This window comes from Gorilla gorilla, chromosome 10, assembly GCF_029281585.2.
Source record: "Gorilla gorilla gorilla isolate KB3781 chromosome 10, NHGRI_mGorGor1-v2.1_pri, whole genome shotgun sequence".
Taxonomy (NCBI): Eukaryota; Metazoa; Chordata; class Mammalia; order Primates; family Hominidae; genus Gorilla; species Gorilla gorilla.
The window spans coordinates 73,981,539-73,994,468 of NC_073234.2; the positions used below are offsets into that span (position 1 = coordinate 73,981,539).

Here is a 12,930-nt window from a genome sequence, read left to right on the forward strand (position 1 = left end):
TTTTTAAGACGGAGTCTTGCTCTGTCGCCCAGGCTGGAGTGCAGTGGCGCGATCTCGGCTCACTGCAAGCTCTACCTCCCGGGTTCACGCCATTCTCCTGCCTCAGCCTCCTGAGTAGCTGGGACTACAGGCGCCCGCCACCGCTCCCGGCTAATTTTTTTTTGTATTTTTAGCAGTGACGGGGTTTCACCGTGGTCTCGATCTCCTGACCTCGTGATCCACCCGCCTCAGCCTCCCAAAGTGCTGGGATTACAGGCGTGAGCTACCGCGCCCGGCCCAGGTATACCAATGTTAAAGAGCTTGCCCATATCCCGAGATAAGGGAGCCAGTGAAGGGTTATTAAGCAAAACAGTAACATGATCAAATCTATTTTTAGACCAATTACTCTAGCTGCAGTATGCAGAAAAACTGGGGGTGGGAAATGGGGAGACCAGTTGGGGACAGTTATTTTTCAGGTTAAAATATATGGTAGTTTAAACCAGGGTAATAGCACTGAACTAGAGAAATAGATAGCTTTAAAAGAATATTTAGAAAAAATTTTAGAAAAGCTAACGATTGATTAATTCCTCCCGGAGCTTGCCTTTCTCATTCCACACACCTAAAATACACTTGGCAATGTTCTCTTAAATACGTGTTCTTGGAATTTAAGAAAAAAACAAAACTGCCTCCTTCTAAAGATATCAATAAAAGATATCCATGACAGCAACAAAGAAGCCCATATTCAAATGATAAAATCCACATTATTTAAGTTATAAAATACCTGATGTCAAATGAATGAAAAGTCACTGGGGGGTGCTTTTGTACAGTAATTATAGGTAATTACATTACCTCTTCATCTGCTAATCCTTCTTCTTCCATGGCCACTTCTAATTTCTTCTGCCTTTTCAAAGGAAAAAAAAATTAAATTTTAAATACATTCCTAACTATTTCCACTTAAGAAATATACATTTATTTATTCAGGTTAACCACTTCAGCTTGCTAGGCTAAAAAAAAAAAATCTTTCAAGTTGGATCAACATAATCACTAAGAATAGTTTTCTTTCTCAAAAAACAAACCCAGATTTTGCTTTCTCATACTGGCCATAATGAATAATATACTTCTAAGGCTTACTTCACTCTCCTGCCTAAATGAAATGTTGGCAATGACTGATGTTCTAATATGGAAAACTCTGCTATTTAATGTTCAATCTACCAATATCATTAATATTTCCCAATGCTTATTTTAGAAATATAAAAAGATAACTATACTGACTAAAAGTATAAAATTTTAAGGTAAATATCCCTGGTTCTAACACTTATTAGCTAAATGAACTTGGCTAAGTCCCTCACTGAAACTCTAAGCTCAGTTTTCCTTAACTTATGAAGGAAAAATGTTCAATGCAATTGCATTTATTTTATTGTATTAAAATTATTTGAAAATTGGAAAGTCATATATGTGTGTTTTTAAAAACCCACCAGCGGCCGGGTGTGGTGGCTCACGCCTGTAATCCTAGCACTTTGGGAGGCCGAGGTGGGCGGATCACGAGGTCAGGAGATCGAGACCATCTTGGCTAACACTGTGAAACCCCGTGTCTACTAAAAATACAAAAAAAATTAGCCGAGCATGGTGGCTGGCGCCTGTAGTCCCAGCTACTTGGGAGGCTGAGGCAGGAGAATTGCTTGAACCTGGGAGGCGGAGGTTGCAGTGAGCCAAGATCGTGCCACTGCACTCCAGCCTGGGCGACAGAGTGAGACTCTGTCTCTAAATAAATAAATATTTTTTAAAAACCCACTAGCTACCAGAACATTTGCTTTTCTAGGTACAGCCAGGTTCAGTTATTCATTTTTTTTAAACAGCACCCTTGAAGTTAGTTAAGCTGAGCATCTGGGGTAAGGGCAGTGTGGATGAAGTAACTAAAACTAGACAGATGGTTGTGGAACACATTTTGCAACTCATTTCCAAGTGAGTATTAGTATTTTATTTCTATTGTATTGGTTTTCCCTAAATATAAACCTAGCAGAACTCCTCCTAATTAGTTCTGGAGTGTGTCAGAATAACAGTAACTTTTCAGGATTTAACTGAATGGGTATAAGGGTTAAGGATTGAAACCCTCCCACAACTTTTTGATATTTCTTATTCATGGCTACATGTCCAAAGGTAAGCTTTTTTACTAAACCATCATTAAGATCACTTAGTTTTCCTTCTTATAGAAGATTTGTAACATTTAAAGCCTGTTGATACATCAGCACCCCACTGGAGAGGATGAGGCCTAAGAGCATATTCTCCACCACATGTTTCCTCAGTGCTTGTCATAGGCACCTACCTTGGTGCTTATTACACTGATTTTTGTCTTTTGTTTATGCATTATTTCCCCTAGGCCCCAACCCTTAGACGAGAATAATCTCCTAACATCAGATTCTGTGCTGCCATCACCTACCCCTAGGCACTTCAGTGCTGCTTGTTGAATGATTTCCAGTTTTCTCCTCTGCAGAAAGAATCCAGAGAGTAAGAGGACCATTATTCTGGGAGGAGCTATAACATATAAACAGCTTTATTCTTCTGTCAAATTTCCACTGTCCCTTTCCTCAGTTATTGCCAAGACTAACACTTCATGAAATCACTCCTCATTCTGGAAGAGATACAGTAACTTTTATCCATTTCTACCATATCTAAACAAGAAGATCCATGATTTCTGTTGTACCTTTTTTAAAAATAGTTTTCCACCTAAAATGCTCTTACGCTTTGCTCTGATTAGAAATTTGTTGGGCTTATGCATTTATCCAATTAGTTAAGCCTTAAAAATACATCACATTTTCTTAAAAGTATAAGCTTTTAGAAAATATGAGCAGATTGTTCGACTTGACTTCCAGTGGCACCAAGCTGAGACTACTTTTTTTTTTCAAGAACACAAATAATTTTATTGTTACTTTCCTTTATTTGGAAAAAGAAAGCAAACTGAATTACTTTAACACTGCAGCAAGTAAAGACAATGAACCTTCGAAATTCTGATGAATTTTTTTAAGTGCCTGCTTTTTCTTCCTTGGTTCTCTTCTACTTTATTCACTCTCCCAGGATGGTCTGATCACTTCCAGAGACTTTAATTACCCTTATAATTCATTTAATTATTGATATATTTAGATTTTTATTTCTAACTTATTTTGTGCTATTTTGGTATTTCATTTTTTTCCATTTTTGGTATTTCAGTTTTTCTTTCTCTCTTGCATTCTTTTTGAACTGACTTTTTTTTTCTCATTCCAATTTTTTCCTTCTACTAGTCTGGAAATTACAAACTCTATTTTTATCATTTTATGGTTACTCTAGAACTTACAACATAATTTGTCAAACTCTGAAGCTAATCTCTATGCCCTTTCTACTAAAATCATTAAGAACACCTTAATTCTAATTACTTCTTTCCTGAATTATATTCTGCTGTTGGAAAATATTATAATTCTATTTTTTAATGTGTAAGATATTATCGCTATTATTTCTGTTGCTTTATATAATTTTTGTTGAGATTTATCCACCTACTTACCATTTAAATCTTCTATTTGTGGTCACTTTCCTTCTGCCTAAATGGAACCTTCTGGAATTTCTGCTGATGCTAACTCTTTTTTTGTTTGTTTGCCTCTGCTCTATTTTCATTCCTCTCCTCCCTTTCAGAACTTTTAGAGATATGTCAAGTCTTCTCATGATTCTCCATGTTTCTCAACTCTCTTTCACATATTCCTATTTTAAAGTTGATTTCTGAATAATTATTTTCCAGTTCACTAATTCTCACCATACCTGTATCTAATCTGCAGTTAAATCCGTCCAAAATTAAATTAGACTTTTCCTCTCTATTTCATTTAAACTGTAGCACTCTCAGTTTGCCCAGCCATGAAATTTCAGAGGCAACATTGACTTATTTCCTTCACATTTCATATTTTGCTAGTAGCCACATTTTGTCAATCTTTCTTGTCAGTTCTCTGTTGTTGTTGTCACAATTCTAATTCAAGCCTCCTTTCCATCTACCTGGACTACATCACTAGCCTTTCCTGTTTCTAATTCCCCACCCTGACCCCAAACCATTTTCTGTATCACAACTAAAGTTCCTTTCCAGAGAAACACTTGTTTTCATTTGATTCTTCTGCTCAAAAACATCCAAGGCTCTCCACTACCATGAAAAGAGCTACATTAACAAAGAATCCAAGGCTCCCAGGATGTTGAAATCTAGCACATCCTGTGCTTGAGCCAAATTGGACACTGCCTGACCTGGTGATTTCTTCTGTCTCTAATATCCTTCCCTCCTGCTCTTTTGCCTCTGTCTCCTTCCTTTTATGCATGTATAAATAGTTCTTTTCCTTTAGAGCCCTGTTTAAATGCCACCACTATTTACAAAGCTTTCCCAGTTGCCTAGACAAAAGCACATTCTCCCTTCCTTGTACTTAATATTCTTCACTCTTTCATTTATATATTTATGTGTGTTATCTCCTTTAGTATAAGTTTTCTAAAGTCAAAATAACATGTCATTCTTTTTTTTATTCTTCTATTCCCCCTGATATGCACTGTAAATGCTTTTGGATTAAAGTCAGTCATTCATAAAGCATCTTTTTTTTTTTTTTTTGAGACAAAGTCTCACTCTGTTGCCCAGGCTGGAGTGCCGTGGTGCGATCTTGGCTCACTGCAGCCTTGGCTCACTGCTGCCTTCAAGCAATTCTCCTGCCTCAGCCTCCTGAGTAGCTGGGATTACAGGCACCCGCCACCACACCCGGCTAATTTTTTGTATTTTCAGTAGAGATGGGGTTTCACCATGTTGGCCAGGCTGGTCTTGAACTCCTGACCTCAGGTGATCTGCCCACCTCGGCTTCCCAAAGTGCTGGGATTATAGGCATGAGCCACACCACACCAAGCCAGGCATCCCTTTAAAAGAAAATGTAAAGACATATCATAATTTCATGTTTGGAAAAGGTTTGTTTAAAACGTTAATTGGCATGTCATACGGGTATATAGATGCACAAGACTTGGGGCACCTCAGGAAACTACTCTGTGAAAATAAAACACATGTCTATGTGCACTGTCAGTACAGGAAACTTAAAAACAGCATGCAGGGATCCATAATATTCATATTATTCATGGTAAACGAATTTCTATTCCACTCACAGCAAAAAGCTTATTTAACTAAAAAAAGTTTTGATTAGCCCTTACTATACCTGGTTTCTCTCTCTTCATGCTGTAAAATTAGGTTGCTATAAAAATTCTCCAATGTGAGCTTGGCTACAGTCACTCTTTCCCGGGTATGGTTGCTCATAGGAAAGGTTGTTGTAGTCCCTGCCGTCATTGCCATAGTAACGGAAACTGAAACAACATAGAAAAACAAATTATTCAGTGGGGAAAAAAAAACCTATCTTTCATAATAAACTCTGAAAATGTTCAATTTCAACTAAGAAAAATTCTACCCTAACAGTTAACACATCCAAGTATTTCACATTATAAATAATACAAAGCTAGGGAAGAAAGAAAAGCACTATTTCCAAAGCAAGAGAAATTCATATTGTGGTGGCAAAACCAGGAGTTAATGACAGCAAAGAAGAACCAGTGGCATCCATATATAATATAGACACATTTATATACAAAGGTCACATTCAACAAGCATTCAAAACAAGAAAAGTTCCAGCTATTTTGTTGTTTCATTACTAAATAAAATCTATAAGATAGTGCTAATAGCTATGTCCCTGATAAATGTCAGTCTCCTAAGAGTTAATGCAGTTTAGTTTAATAGTAAGAAGTAGCTTCTGCCTTATGAATTCTATGAAACATGAAGTGTTGTATCAAATATGCATATAAACACCAGCCTAAAGCAATGTTCACGTATATTGTAGGGGGAAACTACTTTTAGAAACAGGCCCCTTTGGATGGGGCTCATAGCTGCTCCATTTCATTCTGAATTCTGGGTCATTCCAAAAAGTGCTATAACAAGGTATAGTACACTTCTCCAGACTGTGCAGCCCATTTCATTTTCAAATGAAATTCAAATGCCTATAGGAACCAAGAAGGAAACAGAAATGTATGAATGAAGCCAGGTAACAACAGGGAAGCTTTGTGGCCTTAAGTGGACAATGTATGTCTGCTTAAAGGCATTCCAGTGCCAACTTTTAGAGATCACTGGGCCACGCAAACAAAGTACTGTTTCAAAGAAAATAATCTGGACTATTAGATAAGGAGTGTGGCAAAATGGCCACTTGACGGGGGGAAGACTGAACTCCGATGGCTGCGGCAGGTGGCCACTGACCCTAAGAGACTTGCCTACTACAGCCACATCTGGATAAAAAGACTAGAAGAGTTCATACATTAAAGAGGCTTTGCTTATCTAGATGAAGATCGTAACAGCCCAGTCCAAAGAAGATCCAGCTTGCCAAGAGTGACCATCTAAAGCATTCTTAGTTGAAAAGTGTTCCCCAAACCTGCCACCTATGCCCCAACATCCATCTTGCTTTAACTACAGAAGATACGGAGCCCTGGATGTGGACCTGAAGTGGACTAGATTCCAGGGTTGATGGAATGAACCAAAAGATGTCAAGCAAGTCAAGTGTAGGTTGAAAGCAAACAATTATCTATGGCAAACTCCCAGTTCTACTGTTGTCCTATTAGGGGTTTATACCTCAATGTACTGCTTGAGCCTCAGAATCATTATGTCTAAAACTGCATCTATTATTTTGGCATAAATCTGTTCCTCTGCTGACTACTTTAAACGAGAAGCTGATCGTGTCACTTGTTTAGAATCAGTCATGGTTCCTCATTGCCTACTGCAAGTCAAATTAGCTACATATGATCAATAAGAACAACTCACATACACTGAGTATGGTTATATATCAGGAACTTTATGATATTTTATTCACTGATTTCCCTCTTTTTTTCTCCTGAGGATTTAAGATAGAGGCACTTGCCATGCATGATTGCATTTCATCCTCACGACAGCCCTGCAAAGTAGGGAACTGAAGTTTGGGGCAAGTCACATAGCTAGTGTGATGTGGAGTCAGGATTCCAACTTGCTATCCTTATCTGTTGCTTTTTATATTTTCTATCCTTATCTGATGCTCTTCCTCACCACTCATTCTTTTCCCAACATACCTAGCTCTTTCATGCCTCCAAGCTCTTCCATGACCTATACCTGAAGCAGTTATATCCACTGCAGGATATGTCTCTGCAGGAATCTGCTGAACCTTTATGGCCCAGTTTAGCTGAAGTCTTACTGCTGTGGTGACTTCTCTAACATGCTCTACCAGAAGAGGCAAAGCATTTCTCATTTTTTTGGTGCATGTTCTCTAACATTTGTAGTCAGGTACTGGTGGCTTATCACTCCTAAGAAAAATTCGGCCCTAACAGTTATTCCACCAAACCAGGAACACCTCCATGTAAGAACTCTTTCTGATTCATTTTTCAAAACTCACAACAGCACTGCATCTGACTCAGAGTAGTCATGAATGAATGAATGAGACAACCTATTGATTGGGGGGAGGGAGGGGGCGCAGTAAGAGTAGTTGAAAGAATTAGCCAATAGTAAAGTACTCTGTAAAGACTGGCTAATAAGCAACTGTGGAAAAAGAAATTACAGAAGGTAGAAGTCAGAAATTAAAAGATCGAATCCCAGCCTTGTTGCGAACTGATCATATGGTCTTATTCAAATCACCAGAACACCCTTAACTCAAGTCACTTTTCCCAAAACAGGGCTTAAAATATTTGCTCTGCCTGGTTCACAGGCCTAGTTCTAAGGCCATCTGAGATAATATACAGGAAAGCCACAATGGCTTATACAAATGTAAGATACATTCTAGGCACCTAGTTTAATCTTTGTATTGTGCTAAATGCTTTAATAATAATAAGCATTATTTTTTAAAACAATAAATAATGAAAAATAAACTCAAGAATTATCATGGCCAAGTGATTTTTATGGATTAAGCTGCTCTTACTGGATTGCTAAAACAATGCTGCCAAATCATTTTTGGAAATTTCAGAATCATTGGGCTCATGTTCTATGTTTCAGGATCAGATGCAGAAAGGTCAAAGAATGCCAGGCACAGTGGCTCATGACTCTAATCCTGGCACTTTGTGAGGCCAAGATCACTTGAGGCCAAGAGTTTGAGATCAGCCTGGGATCTCCTCATCTCTACAATTTTTTTTTTTTTTTTTTTTTTACTTAGCTAGGTGTGGTAGTGCACACCTGTAGTCACAGCTACTCTGGAGGATGAGGCAGGAAGACTGCTTGAACCCTTGTTCAAGGTTACAATACGCTGCGATTGCACCACTGCACTGCAGCCTGGGTGATGGAGCAAGACCCTGTCTCTAACTGGAAAAAAAAAAAAAAAAAGGTCAAAGAAGGAAAAGTGAAACAGGGATCGTGCATAGAAAACATCTCTGAAATCAAATCACATTTGTTAACTGGGGCTTGGGATGGGAGAGGAAGGATGGGCTGGAAATTGAGGAATTTAAGTAAATTTAAGAAACCCAGACTACACAAAGTTAAATAAGTTTCTTACTATAAGACTTCCCAGCATCTTTTTTTTTTTTTTTTTTTTTTTGACAGAATTTCACTCTGTTGCCCAGGCTGGAATGCAGTGGTGTGATCTCGGCTCACTGCAACCTCCACCTCCTGGGTTCAAGCAATTCTCCCACCTCAGCCTCCCGAGTAGCTGAGATTACAGGTGCACGCTAATGTTTGTATATTTAGTAGAGATGGGGTTTCACCAAGTTGGCCAGGCTGGTCTCGAACTCCTGACCTCAAGTGATCTGCCTGCCTTGGCCTCCCAAAGTGCTGGGATTACAGGTACAAGCCACCTTGCCCGGCCTTCCCAGCATCTTTAATATGCTAACATGCATCCTGAATCCTCAAAAGGAGGACAGGTGTACAATTTGCAGTAGTATTCCAGTGAACCTTCCCTAGGCATATAAAATTGCAGTTCATAGATAGTTCTCTTCAAATGCTTTTTGGTAAACAACTGCCTGTTACTTTTTCAACAAATATTTGGGGTGGGAAAACCTTAAAAGTACCATTAAAGAGCAACACCCTACGATTGTAGAATGATTTCTGACTTGCCTTGTATTTGTTCTAGCAAGCAGATATTAATGAACAGAGAAAATGTCCAGAAGATCTGTAGCCAATAAAAATTTATAAAGTGGTTTGCCACTTTACAAGTTTGCCTTTACAAAAGGTCAAGACCCAACTCTAGTTGTCCAAGGCCTTATATATTCCTTTCAAAAAGTGAATGGTGAAAAACATAAAAAACCTTTTATAATGCCTCTTGAAAAAAGCACAAAGAAATAACACATGACTCACAGAATTATGCTGTTCACAGTTATGCTTGCAGAAATGGGAGAGAAAGACGTATCTTGAACTTGGGGTTTGGCCTTGGAGGGAGCTGACTGTCTGCCAAGGGGCCTTGTCGAACAGGCTGCCCTGCTCGGTCTGCCAAGCGGCAAGGTCTGGCCCTCAGCTGCCAGTGTCTCAGGGCAATCAAATTCTGGAAGCCACTTTATCCTAACAAAGTTCACAAAAGACAAATATACAAGACAGAATGCAGTTTATTGATTTACACAGTAAGACACTGAGTAACAAGAAATTAGGTTCAGAAGATTGCTTGGCGAGCATGGCATCAAAACAAAGAGAACTGTTATTCAATTTAAATGTTGAATGGGATTGGGATAAGGTGGAATCTAAAACACACAAGGCTGATGGCTATCTTGCCTAGAGCACCTATGTCCACTGGAAAGTGGCTGTAGGAGATGGTCTGCTACAGACTAGGCCTTCCCAGAATGAAGCCAAATTGGGGGGCTAGAGGTGGACAAAACTTTTGAGGAACATTAATGAACAAAACTTTTGAGGAAATTTTTGTGAAACATAAAGAAGTGTTAGGGAATTCAAAACAATTCCAAACAACAGAAATTGTCTGCATTAACCGTATAAAAATAGAGCCAGGCATGGTGGCACATGTGTGTAGCCCCAGCTACTTGGGAGGCTGAGACAGGAGAGTCATCTGAGCCCGGGAGTTCAAGGCTGTGGTGCACTATGGTGGCGCCTATGCATGGCCACTGGACTCCAGCCTGGGTAACAGAGCGAGATCTAGGCTAAAAAAACAAACAAAAACCCAACAGTATAGAAATACATATGAGGTCATTTTAGATAAATATTTATGGACCTGAGGTCTTCAAAAAAGAAGGTAAACAGAAGATGAGGTTTCTTCCATCATAGGAAGTTGTAATGAGTTTTACTCCAAAATCGGAAGTGGATGTCAAGTAATGAAATATTACTTTTAGACACTATATAATTTAGTAATGATTATGATGTTCTTTCCATTGTAGTTACACATACATGTATGTCTTGTTTAAAAACCAAATAAGGGCAAAATCTCCATCTATTTATCTTTGAAATGAAAGCATCGCAGTACCTGGCAAAGTGATGAGCACACAGTAGGCAGTCTGTAAGTGATGGTAACTCAACTCTAATGTAATAGATTTTAAATTATATGTGTGTTTCATATATAATAATTTCATTTGGGTTAAGAAATACAGAATCATTTGGTATTCTATTAGCCTTCAGAAATAAATCTTACTTAAGAAACACATTTGCAGAAAAAACAAAAATCCCACCCTTACTCATGATTATACAATATCTTGTATAGTTTAGCTTTAAAGATTAGCTTTAAAAACAAGATTAGCTTTAAAAACAAGAAAAATTTGTTTCCTTCTTACCAGACACAGACAGACTTTTAAAAATTTAAATTATACAAAACTAAGAAGTGATCACATTATTACAAAGAATGGTCTAGATGACTGGCACTTATTGTATTGCAAATGTATTCCTTTAATGGATTTAACACTGTTCTTTTTGTTTTATTAAAGCCCTTTCTTTGGCCAGAAAAAGAACAGGATACAATTTGCAAGTCTAGAATTCCTGGACTGATAAAAACAACACAAGGTGCCCTTGAATTTCCTGTTCACGTGTGTTTTCTCCAGACTGCTCTATTCATTAATGGAGACACTACCAATAGTTAAGTCCAACATTCTTTTTTATCAAGCCTGGGGAAAGGAGATAACAAATCTGGCACTCAGGCCATTTATAAATAGATGTGGTATCTCCAACCATTTACCATCAAATTTCTAAAGGAAGAAAATAGAACTGCTTTACCTGGCTGTAAAACAAATTATTTAACTGGTGATTTCACCTTAGTTTTCACATACTGCATTTCAGAGGAAGGAGTGTCCTTAATGCTACTATATTGCCTTGTAGTATAAAAATTCGCCTAAATTCAATTCACTAGTTGCAATCATAATGCCCTAGGCTAAAATAAGTCCTCAGATTGTACACTGTATAAACTGGGTCCCTAATGAAAGGGCAGCTACAGCTTCTTTCCTCTCTGAGGCACAGTCTAAAAAGCAAGAAATTCATAGGTGAAGTTTCAAATCCCAGCATTAACTTTCACTAATTGTTTTATTTTCAACCAATATTTATTGCAGATATATACCATGTTGACTGTATGAAGTGCTGAGAATAAGACTGATAAAACACAGTTCCGGCCCTTAGGGAGTTCATGATCTTATGGAGACAAAAAGTAGGGAGAAATCAGTGCTTCAAGAGGAAGGATAATCAAAGGTTTAATAGAGAAGGTGATGCCTGAACTGAATCTTGGAGGGGATGGGGCTATAGTAAGAGTTCACCAGTCAGATGGACTCAGAGGAGGAAGAGCTGTACGGCATGAAATACACTGACACACTTAAGCATACAGATAGACTGAGTATATTTGATTAAACGGCAGAAGATGAAGGTAAAAATAAAGAACTTTTTTGTCATGTTAAAAATTATCCTGAACATAAATGGGAATCACTCAAGGCTTTTAATTTAGTGAAAACCTAACAGCCATTAAAGAATATTTATTGAGTTTTTACCCAAGTACCCAGAATTCTTCTAAGAATATTACATTCTTAGAAGCATTTAATTCTCCTAACCAGCCCTCAAATCCTATCTGATTTGCACTTCGGATAGATTATGCTGGTACAGGGAGGATGGCCAAAAGGCTGGAAGTACAGATCAGACTAGAGGAAGTAAATCTGCTCAGGAGGCTTAATAATGAATAGTCAGAGATTACAACCTGGTAGCCTGCAGAATCATTTTGTTAGGCTTGTGCTACAATTTAGAAAGTAGAAGGTTTCACATGAAAATCCAGGTTTCTGGTTTCTCCTGAAAAGTCTGATCTGTCCACAATGAGCTCTGTCAGCTCCACAATGACAGCTGGAGCAGAGCTGCAGCCCGCCCCTTACAATACAACATCCCACCCGTCCACCAACTCTCCATTCCCACGTGCCCAGACTCATTCACTTTTTATTACCCACATTTTATTACCCACCTGCTTCCTTTACAGCACATTTGAGATTACAGAATAGTGAGGGACTAATTAAGATAGTAGCAGAAGTGATGAAAAGAAGCCTCAGTTAGTCAGCTGGAAAGACTAAAATCTCTAATTATCTCTAAGTTTCAGATGTGGATGACTGGGTAAATGATCAGTAAGGACAGAAAGTATAAGAAAAGCTAATTTAAGGCTAGTTTAAGAAAGTTAGTTTAAGGCTGATCCTGTCTGAGTTATTTAACCTGAGTCAGGATCCACATTTCTAAAATGGAGATCACAAATGCCAACCTTATAGGGTTGATATGACGCTTTGATGGTGGCAGAGCACAGCATGAAAGGCCAGATTGCCTGGGTCTGAATTTTGGTGCAGCCATTCACTAGCTGTGTCACTTTAGGCAAATTAAACTTTAAACTTTCTGTGTGTCAGTTTCCTGTTAAATAAATATAATAATAGCCACCTTGTGTGCATGCTTATTATGATAATATAAGACTTCAGATAATTCTAAAAGTTAGTACTTGTAAAAGGACTGAGATACGTCATGTGTTTGATAAATCAATAAATCAGTAAAAAATATTT

At 38.1% G+C, this 12,930-nt stretch overlaps 1 protein-coding gene across 3 annotated transcripts in view; it reads right to left on the reverse strand.

Annotated features, from left to right (window-relative positions):
• Positions 1 to 12,930, reverse strand: part of STK38L (serine/threonine kinase 38 like) — an 80,712-nt gene that overhangs the window by 22,145 nt on the left and 45,637 nt on the right. For 2 of the 3 annotated variants that reach the window (XM_019038734.4, XM_055358008.2), the window contains 2 exons: positions 5,169 to 5,313; positions 829 to 880 (listed from right to left, as the gene is read on the reverse strand). In XM_019038734.4, the coding sequence (XP_018894279.1) occupies positions 829 to 880; positions 5,169 to 5,302 (186 nt within the window). In that variant the 5' untranslated portion in view covers positions 5,303 to 5,313. Of the gene's footprint in view, positions 1 to 828; positions 881 to 2,416; positions 2,465 to 5,168; positions 5,314 to 12,930 lie in introns of those variants that run through there. The other variant, XM_055358010.1, reaches the window with a different exon arrangement.